This window comes from Nannobrachium achirus (assembly GCF_963921795.1).
Source record: "Nannobrachium achirus genome assembly, chromosome: 22".
Taxonomy (NCBI): Eukaryota; Metazoa; Chordata; class Actinopteri; order Myctophiformes; family Myctophidae; genus Nannobrachium; species Nannobrachium achirus.
The window spans coordinates 1,668,986-1,695,859 of record NC_137829.1 but is presented as its reverse complement, the minus strand read 5'-3'; the positions used below and the strand labels follow the sequence as shown (position 1 = coordinate 1,695,859).

Sequence of the window (26,874 nt, the reverse complement as noted above, 5' to 3'; positions counted from 1 at the left end):
TGACAATAGAACATCAGGCAGTATTTGGCAGAAAAAATTGCATTGTCTGTAAAACTACCCGCAACTATGTTTAATGAACTTTTCACTTGCTTGCAGAGTTTTGTTCTGTTACGGTGACTTTATTGTGCTCCGTATCAAGGATATGACAATTGGAGAAAAGCTTAAATTGCTTAAAGAACAAAAACCCTAGCTGACACCGTTCATTGTCTGGGGATCTTGGCTGCTGTTTCATGTCGTTGACACTCTCTCTCTCTCTCTCTCTCTCTCTCTCTCTCTCTCTCTCGCTCTCTCGCTCTCTCGCTCTCTCTCTCTCTCTCTCTCTCTCTCTGTACAAATCTCTGGTGCTTATCCTGTCATTTGTGAATTCTGTCCCTAATTGCCATTAATGGTGAACATGTGGTCAATCCTAGAGATATGAGCTCAAGTCAGGGTAGCGCGGGGGAGAAGAAGGAGAAGAAAAAAGAAAGACATAAACCCTTGCCACACACCCAGAATACTTAAAGCACAACCTGAGTCAGCCAATTACTAATTAATAGTTCGCAATAAAAAGGGAGTCTGACAGCTTGGATTTTACCCGGAAATCGCTGGCGAGACTGGGGAGTAATTAATGGGGGACGCGGAGTTTAATTAGGGAAATATGGAAGATTAACATCCTCACCCTTCCTCAATGACAGGGCACAGGCAGGATACTGTGTAGGGAGCAGATAGCCACACAGGAAGAGGCTTCTCTTTTTTTTTTAACCCATTTAGGGCCTAGAATTATTGAATGCTTTAACCAGTGAAAAATAGCAGATATACATATATTGTAGATCTGCTATTTTTGCAGATCTGCTATTTTTGAAAAAGTCGTGAAAATGTGTGCAAATCTTTGAATGTGTGTATTTTCAAAGCGAACGTTTGTAACTCAAATTTTGCTTCTGGGGGGGGGGGGGGGGGGGGGGGGGGGGTGGTCTAAATATTTTGAGATGGGGGTCCGTGGCCAAATAAATATCATTTTGGGGGTCCTTCACATGAAAAAAGTTTGAGCACCACTGACATAGTAGTCTCTCAATAACAGACTAACTGAGCTCCGGTTAAGTGAAAAGGACCTTTTCTTTGACGATGGCTGGCCAGATTGCTGACATAGAAACATAGGGTTTTTCAAAAAACCTTAGAAGGATTCAAAAGACACTTCAAAAGTGCTGCGCTGCGAGTTTGTAGATCTGCAATTTTTCAATAGTTAAAACATAAAATAATGATACACAATACAGTCAGTGTACCCATTCTAAATGGGTTAATTTCTGCACAGAGCTGGATGCTGCTGGAGGGGGAATGGACCTGCTCAATTCACTTTACTGTTACTGACGGTGGTGGGAATAGCACACATGTTTTACTTAAAGGGGTACTGTCACCTAAAGGGGTACTGTCACTTTAAAAAGTCATCTTAAAATATGAGTGAATATTTTTATGATGTCATCGTGGGAATGCACAATTATAAGCCAAACAAATTAATTGACTGTACTTAAGTCTACTTGCTGTACTGATCAGCTGTTGTGGGGGGGGGGGGGGGGGGGTTACATTGTGACATGAGTTTCAGACCGTTTTCAGAGAGACCACATGACCTACTGTATCATACTATTATAATTTCGGGGCGTGTCAGCGGGCTTTTAAGTAAAAGTATCATACTGCAATGTAGAAACTTTTTTTGCAGCCAGCAGATTCTTCAAAACGCAACGCATTCTGTCCCAATAACCAGTGACGCACCTGTCACTCACTTTCAGGACCCTCCCCCGTTGCTACACAACACACATCTGTGGCGAGTTATCTAACTGCACAGCAGACAGAGAGAGAGAGAAGGGGGGGGGGGGTAGCCCCGACACACACGTTGCTACAATCAGTTGTCGCTCCGAGGTGGAAAGTCTGGTGACGCGAGGCTAGTTGTTACTTTCTGAGAGCCGACGCGAATTCCACTTTTAGAGCCGAATTTATTTCGGTTCCGGGAGTCATAAAATCCCGAACACCGAACAGCAAAGATTTATGACGGTACCCGCCCCCGAACCTCTTGTAGTTTGGACAGAGCCAAACCAAAATTAATTCGGCTCTAAAAGTGGAGTATGCATTGGACGGTCTGCCTTTAACTCACCCGATTGGACAGAGGAGGAAGAGCAGACTATATTGACGGTTCAGGTGGTTAAATATCTGAAAACACAAATAGAGATAAATCCGAAATACACTGATGATTGTGCCGTCAAACGATGAAACTATATGGTATCTATGGGTTATGGGGGTCCCTGCTTCATCTCTTTCTCAACTATTTGGCCTGGAAACGTTGGAAGACCCCCGCTGTAGGTAGACTATCGGTAATCAACATTTACTTGAGTAAAAGTACAAAAGTGTTGGCAACAAATGTAGGCCTTTTAACTCTTTTACTGCTTCGGACGTTCCCGTTCGCCCCAATGTTGACCCTAGCTCGTTGCCAATACGAACACTCGTTCATTTACTTACTTTTGATGACTGTAAGCTGATAACTGGTCGCGCCACCGTTCAGTAAAAACATCTCCCATAACGCTGCTCTAAAATTTCCACCACACTTAAACAATAATGGAGTCCCAAATCACTTCCTAGCTGTTTTCTGTGGATCTGATCTAGAAATGCATTTCTATGCTCTGAATGGACGGCAAACGGAGCGGCAGAATTCACATTCATTCTTTGCATAAATAAGGCTGCCCTCGGCTTGGCTAAAGTACACATATAATAGGTCCAATAAAAATAAAAAAAATCGTTTGGAAATATTCAATAGATCTTTTTCTATAACATCGCAAAGGTAAGCTGCTTTTTGCTTGAACCAGCCCCAATAAATAAATAATAAATCTGGCAGTAGAACTGTTAATGTACTTAAAGTACCAAAAGTAGAAAGTGCTCAAGTCATTACGCAGAATGTTCCCATTTCACAAGTTGTGAAACGTATAAAAAGTATATATATATCCTTATGCGTTGAGAGCAACATACTGTACATGCATTACAGGGGCTGGAACTGTAGAAAGAAAATGAACCACTTGATATTTTCCATTCTCAGCTATCTCACACTTGGCAACTGCACATTATAAAAGGTACAGTAAGTGGACTGGATTGGATGGACATTAAGTGGCACTCACGGGAAAATTCCAACGGAGGTTTCTAAGAATTCCGCGTCGTTCATATTCATTCCTAGAGGACGATAGTTCCTGGTCCGAGTTAATAGAAAGCTCAGTCTCTCTCTCTCTCTCTCTCTCTCTCTCTCTCTCTCTCTCTCTCTCTCTCTCTCTGTCACCAACAAGGACTGGTACATCAGTGACCCCCCCCGCTGCTATGCCAGCATGAGGGATGGGGATGGGGATGGGGGGGGGGCAGAGAGAGCGAGAGGGAGTGGTATGTGGCGGTGCTGAGCTCTGCTCTCGGAGGAGGAGAGGAGGCCTGGCTTTCACAGGGCTGTGGAGCAGAGCCGTCAGTTGGGTATGGCAAGGTATGGAAGCTTCAAAGAACTATAGAGCCTGTACGAGCCTAAGAGCCAAAACACGTCTGTTGATTCCTGACTACTGCTGCTGCTGTTCTATTATTAAAAAAAGACTCTTAATGAAAGAGTGAGTGTGGGTTGCTTCTCTTCGAAGGTATGGAAGCTGCCATACTTTGGCTCCAGGGGGGGGGGGGGGGGGGGGGGACGGGACGACAAGTGTACTTCTTAAAATAAATTCACAAATGTCTCTATATATGATATGACTATCTTCCACAACACTATTGTATCCCCCCTATCTTGACAAATGGTTTATTACCCAGTTCAGTAGTAGGTCAGCATAGGTGCATATGTGTTATTGTTAATTAGCGGCACATTTTCTCAAGTGTGGCAGTTTGCTTGCGCCTGCGGTACAATAATACTATTATATTATACTAATATATTAATAATATATTATATTATACTAAGGCAGTGGTTCTCAAAGTGGATTCCAGGGACTCTGTGGGTTCCTTTATTGACACATACAAGTCTGTAACTCTGACAGCATAAAAATGGAACCAAATGGACCCTTACGGGTCCATTTGGTTCCATTTGTATGCTGTCAGAGTTAAGGGGAAACCTTCACATTTTAAAGTTTGAGAAACGCTGTACTAAGGTATGGCAACATGAATGGTATCATGTTGCCATACCTTAGCTTTTGCTGAACTGACGCCCCTGGGCCTGACTTCACGGGGCTGTGGAGGAGGAGGAGGAGGAGGAGGAGGAGGAGGAGGAGGAGGAGGAGGAGGAGGAGGAGGAGGAGGAGGAGGAGGAGGAGAGGATGCTAGTGCTGCAGAATAGAGGCTTTGGCTGCTCATCTGACTCCACTCAGGCTTATCAAGGCAGGATTGACTGGGCTTTAGACAAGGAATAGAGAGCCACGTCGCTCCTCCCACACCATCTGCACCCGCTGTCTGTCAGTCAGCCAGAAATGCCTTCTCTCACCAATAAGGTATTATTCTTTCTCTTTGTGCTGCGCTTGATCCATTCTGAGACCGATGTGACGCAGGAAAAGACAGCTCACGCTATTTGTAAAAATAAATACGCAGCGAGTTCACCGTGAAAACGGCATCGCTTCACTTTTCTATTTGGGATGTTTGTAAAAAAAGAAAACACACCCAATGTGAAGTGAGCGGCGGTCGTGCTTGCATAATGTCTTCAATTGGTAATTGGTGATGTAATACAGGCTACACACACACACATTGCTATGGCAAAACGCTGAGGAAAAAGACTAGGATATAGGTCTAGGATGTAATTGGTGATGTAATATGGCTACACACACACACACACACACACACACACACATATTGCTATGACAAAACGCTGAGGAAAACACATTGCTATGGCAAAACGCTGAGGAAAAGTGGCTACAGATATGTCTAGAATGTAATTGGTGATGTAATATGGCTACACACAGACACATATTGCTATGGCAAAACGCTGAGGAAAACACATTGCTATGGCAAAACGCTGAGGAAAAGTGGTACAGACACACGCACAGCCACTCTATGGAGCGGTTTACCACCGCTCAAAAAACGGATCAAGATCAAATGCTAATTAAGCTGAAAGTCCAATGGACACTTTTGCATTCATCCCATCCTGGGCCTTTTTGCTAACCATGCAGCATGTGGTAGCATTCAATTTGAGAGCTTATACAGTAACTGGTTTCCATGTGTGAAAAAGATTCAAAACGTCATGCAGGAACGTAATTTAGAGCCATGCAGATGTATTTTGTCAAAGCCTTGCTAAAAGCTTCTACTATACAACTCTTACATTGATTTAACTCCGTGCGTGCGTGTTTGTTTTTCATAAAAACAATGAACCACATGCTAGCATCATCCCTATTCTGGGGAGGAAACATTTGGTGAAAATAACTGATGTCAAGTCTTCAGGCTATACTGCTCTCATCCTGAAAATGTCCTGCAAATGCATTCTTTTTCCACAGGTTTCTTTTCCCTGTTTTGCCTTTTATGGAGAATGGAGCGTATTTTTGCAGAAACCCGCAAATGGCAAGAAACCACTCCATTTCCATTGAAAAGCAGAATCCACCTTAGATTTAAACTTCAAAGTCAGATAAGGTCATACAAATAGCAAAAAATTGCTGATCTACAAGCTCAATGTTCCACTGAAAAATGAACTGAAAATCTATGTTATTTACTATAGAGCGGTAACACCAGAGGCCCACCCTGGCCACAATATGACTTCCGGTTGGTTCTAGCAGAAGTGGCCGAAGTGCTGCGTTTAACCGACGTTACGTCATGCTTTGCAGTCTTCTGGTGAAATTCTCACGGCGGAAGTTGAACGGTCTCTGCCTGATATTGTTACCAGGCTTTTCTCTTCGCAGATGAGTAAGCCTGGCTACGCGAGGCTACCAGAGGCCTAGTATAGAGCTCTGGGGCATTCCAGTCAACTAAGTATATTGGGTGTAAGTGGTTAAATAAGATGAAATTGCATCTGAAATCTTAGCCTGAAAACCAGACAAATCTGCCAAATTGCAATAAATAAATAATAATAAATAAATAAAAAAACACTTGTCAGTCGTCATTGCACTCCTTCCCACGACAGTGTCGCGTGCAGAGAATGGCCGAGAACAGCAGACCTCCAAGCTCACAACAGTCGCATCTGCAACGAGATGTGAGCTTGTATATCAGCTGTTCTCATGTGCAATGCCGTTGCGGGGGTGAAGTATATGGAGCGTCTCTTCACAGTCACCAGCCAACACAGAGAGGAGGTTGAATGAACTGAAAGCAGCGCTCCCCAATTGGGGATCCATACAGAGATTCCAGACTAATCTAATCTATCTATGCAGGGATATCAGCCTGGCCACGCCAGGCTACTGAAACCCGCCGATAACAAACAGACGCAACACAAGGCGAAAGGGACCTCAAACCTACTCTCCGCTATGACCGATCGCTCCGTCCAGTCGTCGTTGATCATCTGGATGTTCCCGAAGTGCACGTCACTGAAGAACACGCGGTTGGTGCCCGCCGTCCCCTGGCTGTAGTCGAAGGCCAGCGCGATGACGTTCCGGAAGAAGGCGGGCCTCTCGAAGGGCTGGACGGGCGCGTTGAGGTCGCTCTCGTCCGACAGGTGGATGCTCTTCAGGATGCTGCGCTCCGAGTAGAGCAGGTAGCCGTCGTAGCGCTGGCAGGCGAAGCCGTCCTCTGCCAGGTGCCCGTGGGCGCAGGAGCACGTCCTGCGCCCGCTGCCCAGGTGGAAGCACAGCTGCTGGCAGCCGCCGTTGCTCCGGGCGCAGGGATTGGTGCCTGGTGTGGAGGCAGTGAATAAAAATGGACCGATTAATTAGACATTTAGCAGGTAAACACGCATACAGAATAGAATGCAGAGTGTAGTTTGGTTTTCTTGAGTGTCTTGTATTTTCAATTTCATCAAAACTAGGCCCTTTTTACTGTTGTTTTTTTCCCTTTTGTTTGTACCATGTTAGAAACATTTATATGTGCTCTTTACTTTAAAGGAGCTATAGTCAACTTTTTTCATTGTAGGGCTGACACTTTGTTTACATCCTAGTCTATAGACTAGAATGTAAACAAAGTGTCAGTCTGACAATGGCCAAAAGGATTATTTTATCATTATTTTACGCTTTTTGTGGTCATTTTTGAATAGAAACACATATAAAAAACATAGTAAAAAAAAAAAATCGAAACATTATTTTTATTTTAGCATCCGTTTTCAAGAAAAAGTTGATTATAGCTCCTTTAATAACATTGCTTGTTTTCTGTATGGGGACAACGGATGGAAATTAGCATTCTTGTTAAAGTAATTCCTGTGTATTTGCACAGCATTTTATGTGTGGTGGTTTTGTGTGTGGTTCTTAAATAGGCGCTGCCCCATCCAAATAAACATATAAATAAAATGCCTCCGAAAACTAGTATCAGGAGTAAACCAAGAACCAACACTACAGTATAGCACTGGAGCAAACACAGAATATTTAAGCCTTTTTTAATTATTTACAGGGTGCAGGCAGGAGTGACAACGTTTCGATGTCAATACTTCTTCGTCAGGTCATAGACAAGATGTATTTACTTCGAAACGTTGCACCCTGTAAATAATGAAAAAAAGGCTTGCATAGTCTGTGTTTGCTCCTGTACCTTCCTTCCACATATTCCAGTCCCGCTCCTGAGATGCACCGGACCAGCCTAAACCAGGCCAGAGACGCGGTGGACACCCTTCATGCTCATAGACTGTAGAAAAATATGGACGATGCGAAGCCATTGGTTTCTGTGCAGCGCAAATGGCCCTTTCTACCCCTTTGAATGGGTGTCGCCATCATAGAATTGTAAAGGCATCAGAGATGCTATTGGCTGCCAACGGTCACGTGCAACCGCAGGGATACATGGGAGAATGTGGTCGGAGCCTCCCGAAATACAGCACACGAAGAACAACACAGCCGGCTGGTATCAGTTTAGTTGGCCATGCCCCCCCGCAACTTTATCATTTATTTTTAAATAAATTGGACCACATTTCGACAAAACGAATATGATGGTGATTGAAAGCCATTTTTTAACTAGCGATAGGAACCATACAGTATTCATGAAAATGTTAATTAAGGTTAGAAAACGAAAGGGGAAAATGAATGGGATCCAATGGAGCACAATTCTTTTTATGATCGGCCGGGGGGGAAAACAGCGCAACTAGCGGCCAATCATAGGAAGTTTTACTTCCCTATTGGAGTCATTTTAAAATCGGCAGAACTATGCCCCTGTTCATGCTAAACCTACAGTATAGCATCAGTCTAAAGCAGGGGTTTTCAAAGTGCACCCTGGGGTGCCGTGACGGCAGTCCAGGGGTGCCGCGAGATAATTTGATATTATTTAGAATTTAAAAAAATATTTAGTATCATTTTAAACTTGAAGTACAAAGTTATTTTCAGTCAGTTCTAACCAAAATGGCTGTTATCTCAACGTTTTCCTCGCAACATAATCACTAAAATATTGTCACTGTCGGGCAGAAACCTTGTATCTCCAAGTTTCAAATGTGTACGTCTTTTGGTGAAGCAAAGCCCTGCTTCATCATACAAGACTGTCGCACAAAACTAGTGAAAACAGCCGATCTACAATCACACAACGCCTCGCGATGCAAGGCATTGTGTGCTTGTAGATCTGCTGTTTAGCAGATATACAAGCTCACAGCGAGTGCCGTGCTGTGAGCCTGTGTGCTATTTTTGAAAAGTCGTGAAAATGTGTAAAAATCTTTGAATATATGTATTTCTTAAGCGAACATTTGTAACACAAATTTTGCTTCTGGGGGATTCTTGGAACGAAATATTTTGAGATGGGGGTCCGTGGCCAAATGCATATCATTTTGGACATGAAAAAAAAAAACCCTTAGAAGGATTTGAAATATTCACAGACTTGCAAAAATGTTCACGCTTTTTCAAAAATAGCAGATCTAAAAGCTCGCAGCGCGGCACTTGGTCCTGCGCTGTCAGCTTGTATATCTGCTATTTTTCATTAGTTAAAGCACAAAATGTGAGTGAATCCTTGTACCCAGGGCCCAGAATGTGGTGTGACACCCCTGTACAGTAGTAACATAGACATGCTTCATGCTGCCCTCTCCCTCCCCCTCGAGCTGCATAAGATGCAGGCTACAAACATAGCATTCTCTGGCTAACGTATTCCCATGGCCCGAAGGGATGGGACCTTCTGATTGGTTCAGGAAAAGGGAAAATGCCATTTCCCTGGCACTTTAATTAACCACATGAACGCCCAGGATCGCTATTCTGGGGGGAAAAAAACACATTTGGCGGAAATAGCCGTCCGACAAAAGCCTAACAGCCTTGTAGGTCAGCAATTTTCATGTGACGATATTTGGTTGTAGAAGGGAAGAAAAGTAAAAAATGAAGGAGGTCAAAATACAGAACCCTGGGAGACGCACTTCATTGAACCCTGGGTTCAATGAAGTGTAGGCTACAGGGGTTGGAGTGGTGTTCTCTCAAATACCTGGAACGCGCCCGAGTCGCGTTAGATTTTAACCACTTTAACCATTATTGTATGCTTTAACTTTAGAAAAATAGCAGATATACAAGCTCACAGCGCGGCACCGAGTGCCGCGCTGCGAGCTTGTAGATCTGCTATTTTTGAAAAATCGTGAGAATGTGTGCAAGTCTTTGAATATCTTTGACCCGATCTTTGACCCGACTTCTAAATCCTTCCTCTAAATCAGTGGTTCGCAAACTTTTTCACGTCAAGATCCCCCAAAATTACAGGTATTTGGCCACGGACCGCCATCTCAAAATATGTTGTTCCAGGGACCCCCCAGAAGCAAATATTTGAGTTACAAATGTTTGCTTTTAAATAGATATATTCAAAGACTTGCAATGAAAAATCATGATTTTTCAAAAATAGCAGATCTACAAGCTCGCAGCGCGGCACTCGGTGCCGCGTTGTGAGCTTGTATATCTGCTATTTTTCAATAGAAGCAGTCAATAATCCTAGGCCTAAACGGGTTAAGAGCAGGCGTTGCAGCATGGCGAGGTGCGGGGGGGGATGGATGGATGGCGAGGTGGGTGCCGACGATGGAGGTGGAGGTGGATCAACGCAACCATTAAGTGGAAAACCTCAACCTTTCTCCCGGCCGCGGTTGAAGACGGTCACGTCCTTCAGGTTGACCCCCAGGCCGCTCCTCATGGTGGCCACGTCACTGCCGTCCGTCTTCAGGCCCCGGCGGATGGAACCGTTGGAGTGAGCCCTGCACACAGAGAGAGAGAGAGAGAGAGAGAGAGAGAGAGAGAGAGATAAAGATAGAGAGAGCACCTTTTTGGCTGCACAATATGTGTCCCAGCATAGCAGAGGGGCAGTCATTTCGGAAAGCACAGCTTTAGACCAGCACTGAAATTACTTTTTTTTTTTTTTTTTTTTTTTTTTTTAAATGTGATAAAGCCACAAAAGCATTTCATAAATATCAGGCTACATTTCCCTTAAACGCCAGAGCTTAACTCTGCATGTAAATAAGACTTTTTTTTAATTAATGTGAAGAGAAACCGAACATTTTGCAGGTTACATTTCATCTAAAAGGCTGAATTTCTCAGATCTAGTATTTCTGCATGGCATAACTCTATAAGCCATATCTACAAAACGGTTGGGTCAATCTTCACAACCAATATATCATTGTGTAGCTATGATTCCCAGCTTTCAAATGAAATAAAACAATGTAAATGAAAAAAATGTCAATGACTAGCCCTCAGCTGTGTTCGCTCACATATGTGTGGAGTTGTCATCAACTGAGGGACAGACAGTGGACAGAAGAACCAAGTACACCTGGATAAACAAAATCACTAACTGTTGCAGATGACTGTTATATTGTATCATCGTTTGTTATTTTACTTGTTTTCATTAGTATTGTCATTACTGTTCAGTGTTTATTGTTCAGTTGTATCCCTGTATATGTAATGTTATGATTTGTGTTATGTATGCTTTGGAATTGAAATGAATTGAGAGAGAGAGAGAGAGAGAGAGAGAGAGAGAGAGAGAGAGAGAGAGAGAGAGAGAGAGAGAGAGGGAGAGAGAGAGAGAGAGAGAGGGAGAGAGAGAGAGAGAGAGAGAGAGAGAGAGAGAGAGAGAGAGAGAGAGAGAGAGAGAGTTCACCCCCAAAATGACTTTTTTTCTATCAATTACTCACGCCATGGAGACTTGAGTTCAATAATATTGTTTTGTTTTCTGTCATATTCCTGAAACAATAATTTGATTACAATAAAATGTACCCCCATTGATTCCGGATGGGGACCCAAATGCATTTGGGTTTGGTTTTCAAACAATAATTTGAAAACTAGAGTTTTCAAATTATCGCAGTGGAGTAAAAGTCCAATATTTGCCTCTGAGGTGTAGTGGAGTGGAGTAGAAGTAAATGTACTGAAAACTGGAAATACTCCAGTAAAGTACCTCAAAACTGTACTTAAGTACAGTACTTGACCACTGCCGAGGAGAGAGAGAGAGAAAGAGAGAGAGAGAGAGAGAGCGGAGGAGGAGATCTGAAGTTGTGAACTCATAATCCCAAAGGCTATTCCAGGTTCTTAAACTATTGAACCTTCAGCTTGGCTCAGAGCGATAGAGGAAAGTTTATCGACTTGAAAAAATAAATAAAAAAAACTTTGAGGCTATCTGAAAAGAAGCGAGGATCACTGGAGTGGACTGAGTCAGGGGTCTTCAACAGGGGGTCTTCAGAGCTACTAATTCAATTCTAGCTTATTCTTATTCTGACGAGTTTGATGATCGGCTATTTTCTGAGTAATAGAATATTTGGTGCAAGGCGGATGGAACCAGACCAAGAAGTGAGCCAAAGGTCGTGTTTAAACACACCGGCTGCCCAGGATTATTCCACATTTATTCGGCAGTTGCCACGGAAACCCACCATTTTTGCTTGTTTTGAAGAGCTAGCAAAAAATGTATCAGAGTAAATGTAATCCGAGTATGTCCTGTTTATGTATCTCGATAGTATTTTCTTTCACTCAGGACAGAAATCTAACAAATCGCGGGCCTCATTGCTTTTGTAACGGCCGGTAGAAAAGGCTGTGTTTTAAACATGAAGGTGATTTAACAGTTAGATTAGGAGAAAGATGCACTTTAGTGCAGCAGCGTAACATTGCTGTGGATGAGGAGACAGGACTTCCCGGTCACGTGATACCCTGTTGCATTTCAGGAAATGGAGTGTTTTTCTTCACCGCGGTAGCCTTGTACAGTAGCTACAGACGTGGACCTCCTATGAGTTAATAAGTATTGAGGGTTTAAGTGGTTTTAGGCCTAGAATTATTGAATGCTTTAACCAGTGAAAAATAGCAGATATACAAGCTCACAGCGCGGCTGCAAGCTTGTAGATCTGCTATTTTTGAAAAGTTGTGAAAATGTGTGCAAATCTTTGAACATATGTATTTTTAAAGCGAACGTTTGTATCTCAAATTTTGCTTCTGGGGGGTCCCTGGAACTAAATATTTTGAGATGGGGGTCCGTGGCCAAATAAATATAATTTTGGGGGTCCTTCACATGAAAAAGTTTGAGAACCACTGACATAGACTAACTGAGCTCCAGTTAACACTTATGTTGCAATGATTTTTTCTCTTCAATGTCTCGCGTTGCCATGGTTACCATAGACTTCCATGTAATTGTGCAATTGTGTAAAAAGTGCACGCCCATGCCTAGATGATGCATCACGTGTGTAGATGCTGTTCACAGCTTTCAAACAAAAAAATCCGCTTGGAAATCCGTTCAGGCATTCATGATTTATGGGCCATTATGTTTTCTTCAGATGTAAACAAACATGGCTGCCATGTTTGAAAGAATGGGTTGGTATGGGGGGTTAAACATGCAATTTCGCGATCGCGATCATGCCTAATACATTTCTGGAGGTCCAAAAAAAAATGTTGAAAAAAAAAATTTTGATTTTTTTTTTTTTTTTTTTTTTTTTTTTTCAAAAACGGCCCAAACTCGGGAAACTCGGGGTTGGCACAGCGTTGGTATCAATACAAACTCGGGAAACTCGGGGTTGGCACCAGATGTGTTAAGTGAAAAGGACCTTTTTCTTTGACGATTGCTGGCCAGATTGCTGACATAGAAACATAGGGTTTTCCAAAAACCTTAGGAAGGACTCAAAAGACATAGAATCGTGTCAAAATTCTAATTTTCACGATTTTTCAAAAATAGCAGATCTACAAGCTCGCAGCACGGCACTCGGTGCCGCGCTGTGAGCTTGTTCATCTGCTATTGTTCAATAGCTAAAGCATTCAATAATTCTTGGCCTAAATGGGTCAATGTGAGAAAACACACATGGACATGAACACTACAACTGTGAAGTGTGAAGCCATCTATGATAAATCTGCAACACAATCTTATCCAATAACAGCCTATACAGATGTGCCACACCTCCTGCCATTGGGGATTATCAGAACATTCAGCTATTTTTGTGCTATTTTATAACCTTCTCTGACTTCAACGTTTAAATCTATCTATGAAGGTGGATTCTGCTTTTCAATGGGAATGGAGTGGTTTCTTTACATTTGCGAGTTTCAGCCAAAATACGCTCCATTCTCCATGAAATTTTGAAAGGCAAAACAGGGAAAGAAACCTCTGAAATAAACGCATTTCCAGGAAATGTTCAGGAAAAGAACCCTAACCCTTACAACCCTGTCTGTATGTAGTGGGGAGTGGGGGGTCCTGCTTCATCTCACTCTCTCTCTCAGCTGAAAAAAACATCGTTGAAGACCCCAGGACTATAAGTGAGTTAAGGAATACGCCCTCAGTGGATGACCTTGAGGTTCCACACGAGGTATTTACATAAATAGGTGGCGCCCCTCATTATGGAGTTTTTAAAAAAAAATCTCTTAAGGGACTCTGTACTCTGTAGGCAACCTTGGGTTAATGCCAGGTTAGCACAAGCAGACTTTGTGGGCCAACGAGCGTGTGTGTGTGTGTGTGTGTGTGTGTGTGTGTGTGTGTGTGTGTGTTGTGTGTGTGTGTGTGTGTGTGTGTGGGTGCGTGCGCGTGCACGTGTACGCATTTAAGGAAATAATGTATTACCTGTCAGACCAGTAGATGTACGGGCCGAACACGGCCACGGAGAACAGATCCACGTTGGCCGCTGACAGAAACAATCTCCCGGCTCTCGCCCGTCTCAAGGTTGATCCTCTCGATCTTGTCCGTGCGAGCGTCACACCAGTATAATCTATTTTCCTGTGCAAAAAGTAATTTGAAAAATGCACATCAGCCCCCCCCCCAAACCACAATGCACTCCTCTTGGGGGGGGGGGGGGGGTACGTCTCGCCGCCACCAACAAAGGAATGAGATGAAGAGGAGGGTTATTAGCGAGGCAGATAAAGTGCATATTACAGGTGAATCGTTCACTTGCGGATACAAGCACCAAAATTGGCACACATACTCCTTAGGCATTGCTCTTTTCAGAAAACCATCTGGCCAAAAAAAAAATCAAGATGGCGGCCAATTTTCATGATGGCCGCCATTGAATATACAGTAATCTGCATTCCGCAATAAAATCCCATAGACTTGTCCTATTTGAATAATTTTGGTGTCAAATCATACATTTATCACTATGTAGAATCCAAATTTGGACCCATGGACTTACTCAATGGCTTCCTTGTACCATATATCAGTCCCGGAATCTTAATATTCTGCTAATAGTGTGGTGCGATGCGTCCAAAAAACAGCTCCCGTAGGATTTTTGTGCTAAAATTGATCTTTTTGCAGATCCTGGTTCTATAGAGTCCAAACTATGAGAAAATGATGGGTGTCAACTTTTCCGGACCCCCACCCCCTTTCTGGGGGTCATCTAGTTTGGGACCTGCATGCCAGAACAGTACGCCAGCCAGTTAATGTCCAATTTTCTTAATATTAGGGTTGTTTTGTAGGTTTTAAAACATTCTGAGTTCATTTATTACACTTTTTGAAGCAGCCAGAATAAGCTTTCTGACTTTTGGTTGGGGTCTTTCCTCACCTGGGACCCCCCCAGATGGACCCCTGAGCCTATCTCAGTACTCGCTCTGCTCCTGCTCCAGAACAATGTCATATTAGATCATAATTGAAGCATAAACTTTTTTTCTGAAAACAAAAAAAAAGTAGTAACAAATACCAGGGGTCTTCCACAGGGGCTTCGGGACCCCTGGGGGTCCTCGGAGTTACTACCTAGTGTGATAAGAAGTGTACTTCTAAGGATTTCTTTGCTAAAATGTATTTTTTTACTGCTTTGGCATTTATAGGGACCAAACTGTCAGAAAATGATGGGTGTCAGATTTTCCTGACCCCAGCCCCCTTTCTGGGGGGTCATCTATGTTAGGACCTCGCAGAACAGTATGTCAGCCAGTTAATGTCCAATTCTCATAATATTAGAGTTGTTTTGAAGGTTTTAAAACATTCTAAGTTCATATATTGCACTTTTGAAGCAGCCAGAATAACCTTTATGACTTTTGGTGGGGGTCTCTCCTCACCTGGGACCCCCGGAATGACCCCTGAGCCTATCTCAGTACAGTCCTTGCTCTGCTCCTGCTCCAGAACAATTACATCATACTTGAAGCATAAAAGCTTTTGTACCTGTACCTGGGCTCTGTAGCTAATACCAGGGGTCTTCCACAGGGTCCGGGACCCCCAGGTGTCCTCAGCGTTACTACAGGGGGCCATCCAAACGGCTGTTTACCCATATATGGAGACCCCCTGGTACCCATATATGGAGGTCCATGTACTGTATATGGAGATATGCTGTGAGAGCCCAAACATGCTTACTCAGTTATTTGTTATGTGAAAGTACTATGATGTCCATGACAACTGACAACATACCCTTTTATGCCCATACATGGAGATCCCTGTCTGTAGAACCAGTCACACAGATATGGGCTGTCTTGGCCATCTGTCTTGGCCATATGGATTCTGTTAGTGTGGTATGTGGCCAATGTGTCCTCCATATATGGGCATTCCCATATGAAGTCCTGTTAGATATGGGCTTAATATTGAAGACATCAGGGAACTCCATATATGGACCTTGTCATACATCTTGAATCTATGACCTCAGCATCAAAGGCTGGATTGGGGTATGTCCCTGTGACAAACTATTATCATGTCCACTAGGGGTACTTAATGTACATCAAGCAGCCTCACAGAAACAGGACATAGACTCCTGCCCTATGAGCCTCAGGGCTGGGCAGTGGGTTGCCTTTGGCCAAAGACAGAACTTAAAGTGGATTCTGTTCATGACCTGTGTTGCACTCTTGCAGAAAAGAGCAAAGGGATGCTCTTCTTCCATGCCTTCACTGGCTGCAATGTTGTTTCAGCATTCCGCGTAAAGGGGAAGAAGTCTGCGTGGCAAACCTGGAATGTTTGTGATGAGGCTTCTGGTGTCTTCAGCAAACTCAGCCATTACCCACCTGTAGTGGATGATGAAGACCTGAAAACCTTGGAGAAGTTTGTGGTCATGATGTACGACCGATCCAGCACAGCTGAAGGTGTCAATGATGCGAGGTTGGACTTGTTTGCTCGGAAGCAGAGGCCATACAAAGCCATTCCTCCAACGCAAGCAGCACTGAAGCAACATGTGAAGCGCGCTTCCTATCAAGCGGCCTGCATCTGGAGTCAGTCAACAGTATGTCAAACAGAAATGCAGACTCCTGACAACTGGGGCTGGACCAAGAAAGGAGATCTGTGGCAGATTGATTGGACTGAGCTCCCACCCATTGCAGAGAGTTGCCAGCAGCTGACTAAGTGTGGATGCAAGTTGGAATGCTGCAGTCGATGCAAATGCTACCACTTTGGTCTGACCTGCACGGCACTGTGCAGCTGCAGGTGCGAGGTTTAGAAGCGTTGTAGTATAGGCCTACTATACTATTGTACTATACTGCCTAGGCCCTAGAAAAAGAAAAAAAAAAAGAAAAGACAAAAAAAAACTACCTCCTGCCTCGACGGGATCATCACCTTATCGTGGTGAGGCAGTTTGCGTGTCTCCATGACCCCCAGAGCTATGTCGGCAGGAGTCTTGTACTCCTGTACTCCTGGCAGGGTTACCCAAGTCGAAAAGGTCGAAGAATAGAGACTAGACAAAGAGTGATCCCACGGCGCTATTATATCTACCATGCATTTTAGCCGCATCAGCCGCTGTGCATTGAAATCCGCTCTGTTGAGTTACTACATTACTACATTACACCCCCCCCCCCCCCCCCCCCCACACACACACACACACACACACACACACACACACACACACACACACACACACACACACACACACACACACACACACACACACACACACACACACACACTATAAACCTCTAACAATACTAAGATATACACTACCACCCATTTTATCCGAGTCAGACATAACACAAACCTCTAATTTAGCAGAATATTAGGATTCCGGGACTGATATATGGTACAAGGAAGCCAGTGAGTAAGTCCATGGGTCCAAATCTGGATTCTACATAGTGAAAAATGTATGATTTGACACCAAGATCATTCAAATAGGACAGGTCTATGGTATTTTATGGCGGCCATCTTGAAAAATGGCCGCCATCTTGAAATTTGATTTGGCCAGATGGTTTTATGAAAAGAGCAATCCCTAAGGAGTATGTGTGCCAATTTTGGTGCTTGTATCCGCAAGTGAACGATTATTTCTGTTATCTGCCCGGCTATATATGCAGAGAGAGAGAGAGAGAGAGAGAGAGAGAGAGAGAGAGAGAGAGAGATAGAGAGAGAGAGAGAGAGAGAGAGAGAGAGAGAGAGAGAGAGACTGAGGAATGGAAACGGGCAGCGGTGGAAAGTCGATTTTTGTGAAAGTATCAATAATTCAATATAGAAATACTCCATTAGGGCACAGTCACACCAAAGTATGGTTGCCAGCTGATAAGCGTTTTTTGGAGAAATCCGCAAATGGCAGATTTCTCAAAAAAATCCACTCCATTCCCATTGAAATGCATGGGCAGAATCCGCTTATCAGCTGGCAGACTTTGGTGTGACCGTGCCCTTACAAGTAAAAGTTCAGAATTCAAAATGTATGAAAGTGTTGGCATCAAAATGTACTTAAATGTAGATGTACTAGAGGGTCGCGGCCCTTCGGGCCGCTGACATATTTGACCGCCGGACGCACTTCCGGTTAGGAACTCCGTGTGCCACGTGATCATATATATAGATGCTCTCTCAAACTGTCAGCCTATTACAGTTATAATGGCAGAGAAGGATTTATATGGATCTTTTTAGTTTTTTACCTGGGATTTATTCAGCTGGGCTGGAACCAAATGGACCCCTAAAGGATTATTTTGTTCCATATTATAATGGCCAATGGAATATAATCTGTCAGCAAACAGGTAGGAAAACTCTCTCTCTCCCCCTGTGCAGCTGACCCCCCCCCCCCCCTTCCCTCTTGTAACCTGAGACTCTCTCTCTCTCTCTCTCTCTCTCTCTCTCTCTCTTGCTCTCTAGCGAATCAGCGGACGGCTGTTCCGTGCATTCTACCGACATCTGAGCTAGCTATGAGTTGAAGTGGAGGCGAAATGGGCGTGTATGGGCTTGGAAGTGGGATGCGGCTCTAAGAAAAATGTAATAGTAGATAGATATTATACATGTATGTGTGTATTTATGTATTATTGTTTTCATGTCTTTGTTGTCCCTGTATGGCCTTTTGGTACTCTGCTGTATTGTTGTTTTTCATTAAAAATTTAAAAAATTAAATTAATCAAAATATTCTTTTACTTAAAGTCCCAAAAGTAAATGTTTGTACCTCATAGTCTATGGAGATGCCATTCGGCCACGCGATGCCCGAGTTGACCAGCGTGACCTGGTCCGAGCCGTCCAGTCGGGAGCGGCCAATGCAGGGGTTCTGGCCCCATTCAGTCCAGAAGAGGTAGCTGGCCGGGAAAAATGGAGGAGGACGAGAAAAAAATGCATAAACGTCATTATTTTTAGCATAGGAAATGTAAAAATAAAGAACTAGACTGCACTCTGTCGAGGTGCCAACTTGCAGAGCGTGCAAGTAATGTGATCGGTGCTGGGTAAGTGGGAATGTAACAACACCAAGAATGCTGCTCCCTACGTTGGCTAAAGGCCCTGCCTTTGTGCTGTCTGCCTTGGTACTCTCTGCCGGATACAGACAGCACCGATCGCAGTACTTGCACGCTCTGTTGGCGCAGGTAATAAACTACTTGATCTCCCTGCTCTTGCCACAATGGACCACCAATCTTAAGCCGGAAATAGCAGATGCACAAGCTCACGGTGCCTCGCATTGCCTTGCATTGCTGTGAGCTTGTGGATCGTCTGTATTCGAGCTGGAATAGATGGCAGGATTCTGAACACAGTTTTTCTATTTGTCTGTTGTTGTGGAATTGAACTCTATCCTTCATGCATCGTCACTCTGGATAAGGGCAACATTTTGGGGTCAATGCCCAAAATGTAAAATATAAAAGTATGCATATAAAATGTAAAGATCTGAACTACCGTATAAACAGCAAACCAAATCATAATAACTTACAACAGACAGTGGTTTTCAATCCTTTTCATATCAAGGTCCATTATTTATTCTGCATGCGCCACAATTTGATGAGATGTACCTCTTAGACCCAAAACGTAGAAGATTTTGTCATCGTTGGATAAGATTTTGTCCACAATTCCATGCTGTATTGACGTGGTACCATAGCAGAGATAATGTTGATCACAATAACAATTCGTTTACATTTTCTAAAAGATCTATAAGGGTCCATTTGAACACCAACTCTCCATCATTCAGCTGGGACCACCTGGAACCTCCTCAAGGACCACTGGTGGTCCCTGGACCACTGATTGAAAACCACTGACACGAAAACACTTCCGGTATAAAATCCATACATCTTTCATGGGAGGTTGAGCTTGTGAATTTTGGACCCCTGACTTGTGACTAATAGGTTCTCAAACCTTTTAATTTAAGGATCCCCATAACTCTGACTGTACAAACGGAACCAACGACCCATCACAGCCGGGTCCATTTGGTTCCATATGTCCACTCTCAGAGTTAGCCTATACAGCTCTCTAAGGGGTCCATTTGAAACCCTGTTTCAAGGAACCCTGAGTTGTCTCTGGACCGCCCGCACCACTTAGAGCGCCACTGGAACTGACATAAAGCGATAAGACGCCATTGAATAATCAGATAATAACTATGTTCATAATAATGCCTCCATTACGGGACCATTAACTGAGGGCTCAAACAGCGGGACACGGGCACAGAGCAGGGACACCGAGCTTGATGAGATGCTTGTCATGTTGGCTTTTGTCCGCGGCCATTAGCTGGTCTATTTCACAATGTGCACAGCAGGCCTCCCATCAACACCTTTATATGAGTTTTTGTGGTAGGAGCTTTGGCCTCCCGCTGTGTAAAACCAGGCCCTGTTCGTCCCACAATAAGCTCCTCGTCAAAAACCATTGTCCCAAAAACCAATGGAGGAACTACTGATCGCAGCGTGGAGTGGGGAGCGCTGAGCGGAGGAGCACGCTGCAACACTCCCAACTCCATGTGCAGCCCTTGTTGTTGCACTTCCGTGCCAAGAACAGAAATGTTGCAGACGCTCTCATCAGAGTGACTTACACATACAATAAGCAAGGTTAACACATATGGTGCCAACCCCGAGTTTCCCGAGTTTGTATTGGTACTAGTGCTGTGCCAACCCCGAGTTTCCCGAGTTTGGGCCGTTTTTGAAAAAAAAAAGAAAATCTTTTTTCAAATTTTTTTTTTTCAAAAATTTTTTTTGGACCTCCAGAAATGTATTAGGCATGATCGCGATCGCGAAATTGCATGTTTAACCCCCATACCAACCCATTCTTTCAAACATGGCAGCCATGTTTGTTTACATCTGAAGAAAACATAATGGCTGATAAATCATGAATGCCTGAACGGATTTCCAAGCAGATTTTTTTGTTTGAAAGCTGTGAACAGCATCTACACACGTGGTGCATCATCTAGGCATGGGCGTGCACTTTTTACACACTTGCACAATTACATGGAAGTCTATGGTAACCATGGCAACGCGAGACATTGAAGAGAAAAAATCATTGCAACATAAGTGTTAACATACATCACAGCGCACACCAACCTGAGCCTAGGATCAGTCTACTACTCTACTAACAATAACAAATAACTATAGGATACAAAGGTAAAGCATCTGTTTAAATAAAATGCTATCTAAATTTCATAACCTTGTGGTCAAGAAAAGATCTGCTTTTTTACAATAATTGTAAAACAAAATTGAAATTGAAATGAACATTTTGATATGAAATATTTCTTTAAATGACATGCACCCCATTGACGTACCCTTTCTGGGGGTGGACGGTGATGGCCCGGGGCTGGTCCAGTCCTTCAGAGATCACCACCGACCGGTAGGCTCCGTTCAGACGGGAGATCTCGATCAGGTTGAAGCCGTGGTCGGTCCAGTACAGGTTCCCTGTTGTTCAGAAGAAAATACGCCTTTACGATTTGTAATCACAGTGTAACTAACGCCCGGGATTCAAACTCTATCTGGTCTCCCACGTGAGAGTCCAATATTGTGTCCTATCTTAACTCATATAGGAAGTCACAACGTGTCAACACGCCAAACTCTTTGATGTCTGTGTGCCCGTTGACGCGCTGTACAGTAAACTATACCGTACTGTATCTACTGTACCAGGCGGTAGCAGGAAAGTTCGACCTAAAACCCAAGTCGACCCAAACTCGTTTCCCAACGGGTCTGTGGCCTTAAGCTAGATGCAGAATAGACCAAAATCAAATCTTTGCTTTTGGGGGTCCCTGGAACAACATATTTTGCGATGGGGGTCCGTGGCCAAATACATATCATGCTGGGGGTCCTTGACATGACAAAGTTTGGGAAACAATGATAGCAACATAATTTTTTTTCAGGAAAACTGTTAGGATTTAGAAGATATTTTTAGAATGTGCCTATCAGTGGTTAAGGACCCCCAAAATGTGTTTTTGGCCACGGACCCCCATCTCAAAATATTTTGTCTCAACGGATGGACCCCTATCGCAAAATATTTTGTTCCAGGGACCCCCAGAAACAAAGATTAGATTTCGGTCTATTCTGCATTTAGCTTAAGGCCACAGACCTGTTGGGAAACGAGTTTGTTTTAGGTCGACCTTTCCTGTATTCTACCAGGCTACCGCGGTGACGAAAAACACTCCCGAAATGCAGCGCGAGATCACGTGACCGGGAAGTGCTGTCTCCCTGATAGACATGCATGTTACGTTGCCGCACAAAATTGCATTTTTTTGGGGGGGACACGGTGGCACAGTGGTTAGCGCTTCGCCTCACAGCTAGAAGGTCCTGGGTTCGATTCCCGCCGGGGGACGCTGTGGGTGCTGGGGGGCGTGTTTCTCCCTCTGCGTCATCAGCGCCCACACCCTAGGTGGGGTTGGCGAAAGGGCCTTTCTGTGTGGAGTTTGCATGTTCTCCCCGTGTCTCCTAGGGTTGATACCCTCACAAAAACATGCAGTAATCCTGGTCTCTATACTGCCTCCCCCTGGCCAGCCGGGGCGCTTGATGGAGGGGAAAGGAACTGGTTGGAATAACGTGTTCCTTCCACGCGCTACATCCATCCTGGGGAAAATCCCCCCTGTCAGGTGAAAAGAAACAACTTGGACTACTCATGCATTGAAGGAAGCATGAAGTCAGTCCGTTGTCTCCCCAGGCGTGGCAGAGGGAGAGCAGAGCCCAAGATTACATAGGCAATTGGCACTGGGTGAAAATGGGTTGCAAAATCGTGGGATAAAAATAATAGAAAAAAAAGTGCATTTTTCTCCTACTTTAGCTTTTAAATCAACTTCATGTTCAAAACGCCGCCTTTTCTACCGGCCGTTACAAAAGCACTGTGGCCCGCGATTGTTTAAAAACGGTCCTGACTGAAAAAGAATATCATCGCGGATAAACAGGACATACTTGGATTACATTTACTCTGATTACTTTTTTGCCAGGAGGACCTCAAAGGTAGGTAAAATGGCGGGTTGCCATGGGCACCTGCCGATTCAGTGTTGAATAATCCTGGGCACCTTATGTGTTCATTGGTTAATGCAAGTTTTGCAATAATCTAAATCTGCAAAGTAAATAGAAAATAAAGCTGTCAAAGATTTGTACTGGAGTAAAAAGTGCGAGAGAGAGAGAGAGAGAGAGAGAGAGAGAGACAGAGAGAGACAGAGAGAGAAAGAGAATAACACCCAAGTAAAGTAGAAGTACGTCAATATTAAGCACCGTAGTGAGTAAATAGTACTTTCCACCAATGACCATTACTGTACGTCTCCACGACCACATTAGAGCCAAAACAACAACAAATAAAAGGTTTCAATGTGAGCACACCACACACACACACACACACACACACACACACACACACACACACACACACACACACACACACACACACACACACACACACACACACACACACACACACACACACACACACACACACACACACACACACTATTACTGCAAACAGCCTCTTCCACAGAAGCTGGTTGCTTCTCATCTAGGGGACACTTATCTATTAAGAGTGTTAAATATGGCTCAGTCCGGGGACTAAACAAGGCCTTACACAACACCTGAATGGCTTTACTGCTGCCATTTCTATCAGCCTTGTTTGGCGTTAATTTGCTAGGGAGGGAAATAAAAATAAAATAAAAACAGGAGCGACTGCTTTGGGAATGAGAGCCGTGATATGAAGACAGAGGAACGAGAGCATTTGAACAAAGAACACAGTCAAATCGTCTTATGCCATTAAAGAGGCAGTTTTGTACTTTTTCTGTTTTGTATGTGTCTATGGAGTTAACATTACTCTAAATAGATCCCCAGGTGTGGTTATTATAAAAAAAATATATATTTTTTTTATCACACAATTTTGTAACCCATTTTTTCACCCAGCGCCAATTGCCTATATGTAATCCTGGGCTCTGCTCTCCCTCTGCCACGCCTGGGGAGACAATGGACTGACCTCACGCTTCCTTCTAGTAGTCCAAGTTGCTGCTTTTCACCTGACAGGGGAGAGTTTACCCGGTTTGGACGTAGCGCGTGGAAGGAACACGTTATACCAACCAGTTCCTTTCCCCTCCATCAGGAGCCCCGGCTGGCCAGGGGGAGGCATTATAGAGACCAGGATTACGGCATGTTTTTTGTGAGGGTATCTACCCTAGGAGACACGGGGAGAACATGCAAACTCCACAAAGAAAGGCCCTCTCGCCAACCCCACCCAGGGTGTGGGCGCTAATGACGCGGAGGAGAGAAAAACGCCCCCGGCCCCTACAGCGTCCCCCGGCGGGAATCAAACCCAGGAGTTTCTGGCTGTGAGGCGACAGCGCTACCAACTGCGCCACCGTGCCCCAAGGTGTGGTTATAATATGCAAATATGTCTTCCCTGTGTATTTTTGGTTACTTCCTGAAAGCTGAAAGCCTCCGAGTCAAACGTCCCAGTTGAAATACACTGATATAATGACATCATAATATCATCCCCTCCCTTTTTTGAGCGGTGCAAACCGCTCCTATATTTCACTTTCGGTTTATTTAGTTAAAACATATTAGCACGGGACGATTCTTTCATTCTTCATCGATTGGCTAGTTGAGTAACTAAACATTAGAATCGTCCAATCAGAAACCGTTCTACTCGTGACGACATGTGTTAGCCAAACAGAACAGACCAATCAAATGCTGTATTGTTCATGTCAATTTAGATCAGGAAATTCAGCACTTCTTGGCGTTGGCCGTCAGTCAAAGTTAGAGGGAAAAGTCTGACCAAACCCATATCCTGGACCTTTCCTAAACTTTAAACTGGAAGATCGAACACCACCAAGGATTCGAGACAGCGACCACGCTACATTACCCTTGCAGACTATGGTTGCTGTTTCGAATCTTGGGTGGTGTTCGATCTGCCAGTTTAAAGTTTAGGAAAGATTTGTGCGGTTTAAAGTTCAGAAAAGGTCCTTCCATCTTTCTGTCTGTCTGATCCCCTCTCCGTTCTGCCCTCTGTCTGTTTTGTTTGAGCTTCTGGTCTGGACTGCATATTATTTTTCTCTTCTATTCACTCTTTGACTGCCACCAAGCTGTTAATGGCCAGGCTGTTTGTCTGATCTCCTGTCTGTTTTCCCTCTGTCTCCCCCTTGCTTTATAACCCACAAGAAGCTCTATTTGGCTCTATCTGTTTTCAGACAGCGACATTTAAGAGTTTCTCCTGCATCTCGGCTACTCCAAATGGAGTTTCTGGTGACACATAAATGTGCACATGAATGTGCACGATAAATTGTTATTTGGTCTGGTCAAGGATACTAACAAACCTGGCTGGTATGTTGCGCATAATATACTCCTGATGGTGTAACCGACATAAAAAGTCTGACCAACCGCATATCCTGGAACTTTCTGGCGCAAATCTACGACCACCCAGGATTCAAGACAGCGACCACGCTACATTACTATGACTATGATTGCTGTTTCGAATCCTGGTTGGTGTTCAATTTGAGCCGGTGTAAAGGTCAGGACACACGAAAACCTTATATAGTCTGAGCAGACCTCCAGACTGACATCATACACAACAAAAAGAATATTGCCATGCATGCCTATCAACACTGATTCGCGCAGGCGCCCTTGCAGGAATTAGTTTGCACCGCTCACTTCGCACGGGTGCGATTTTTTTTTTTACCGATCAACAACACTGTGGGTGTGGCTAACTTCAGCTGGGTCACCACCCACCTGAAAACCAGGCATACGTAATGAGTAGGTGGTGGTGGTCACATGCAAATATAATTGTAACACTTTCTGTAGACTTTTTTGGAAAAAAAAAAAAAAAAAAACTTCCTCAAGTATAATGCAGGGGTCTTCAACGTTTTCAGGCCAAGGACCCCTTAGTTGAGAGAGAGAGATAAAGCAGGGACCCCCACAACCTTTTCGTAGATTCCATATAGTTTCATCGTTTGACAGCACGATCATCAGTGTACTTTGGATTCATGACAATTTGTGTTTTCATATATTTAACCACTTGAACGGTCAATACTTTATAAACCTGACCTTTCACTCTTTACTTGGTCTGCTCTTTTTCCCCTCTACACCAAAACTTGTTGCCAAAAATAGCCAATCTACAAGCTCACAGCTTGTAGATCTGCTATTGTTGGCTACAGTTCTCAGAATATGGACACTAGGTTTCAAGTTGTTTATATAAAATGGATTGGAAGATTTGGAGGACCCCCTGTAGTAACTCTGAGCACCCTATAGGGGTCCCGGACCCCCTGTTGAAGACCCCTGACCTAATGATTATGTTGTAGGAGGGAAAAAATCCCAGCACTGCATCTTTATCTGATCCTGAGGCTGATTCTAAAAAATGGCTTCTAAATCAATAGTTCTCAAACCTTTATCCCCAAAATGATTATGTATTTGGCAGAGGAGCCCCCAGAGGACCACGGATCTGAAAATATTTCGTGCCTGAAGTCAGGGACCCCCAGAAGAGAAGATTTGTTTGTAAAAAAAAAAGAAGAAGAAAGGGAACGTATTCAACATTTTTTAGAATGTTTGAGTGACGCACTGTGAGCTTGTAGATCTGCTATTTTTTTCCCCAAATCCTAAGATTTCTATTTTTATTTTTTAAACATAACAGATGTACAAAGCTCTGCTCATTTTGTTGTTGCTGAATTAGCTTCACAGCATGCGACACATTTATTGGCGAGGCGCCAGCCAGGTGGCTTTGAGTAAACAAACCACCACTGTGTGAATGCAATATAAACTAGACCAGGTCAACCTGGTTGTGCCAGACCCCCTGTCTGTCATCATCATTTATGACATCATGCCTTTTGTAGGCATGTCATCATCATGTCATCATCATATATACCCTTTATATAGAAAACCCGGACAGACCGACATTTGCTTATGTAGGCCT

General features: G+C 43.8%; 1 protein-coding gene across 1 annotated transcript in view; it reads right to left on the bottom strand.

Annotated features, from left to right (window-relative positions):
* Nucleotides 1–26,874, bottom strand: part of LOC308308144 (low-density lipoprotein receptor-related protein 1B-like) — a gene marked incomplete at both ends in the record, with an annotated part of 592,679 nt that overhangs the window by 189,659 nt on the left and 376,146 nt on the right. Inside the window, 6 exon segments of the mRNA XM_080753509.1 lie at nucleotides 6,403–6,774; nucleotides 10,092–10,216; nucleotides 14,035–14,102; nucleotides 14,104–14,187; nucleotides 18,731–18,857; nucleotides 21,287–21,416. Of these exon segments, the coding sequence (XP_080609635.1) occupies nucleotides 6,403–6,774; nucleotides 10,092–10,216; nucleotides 14,035–14,102; nucleotides 14,104–14,187; nucleotides 18,731–18,857; nucleotides 21,287–21,416 (906 nt within the window).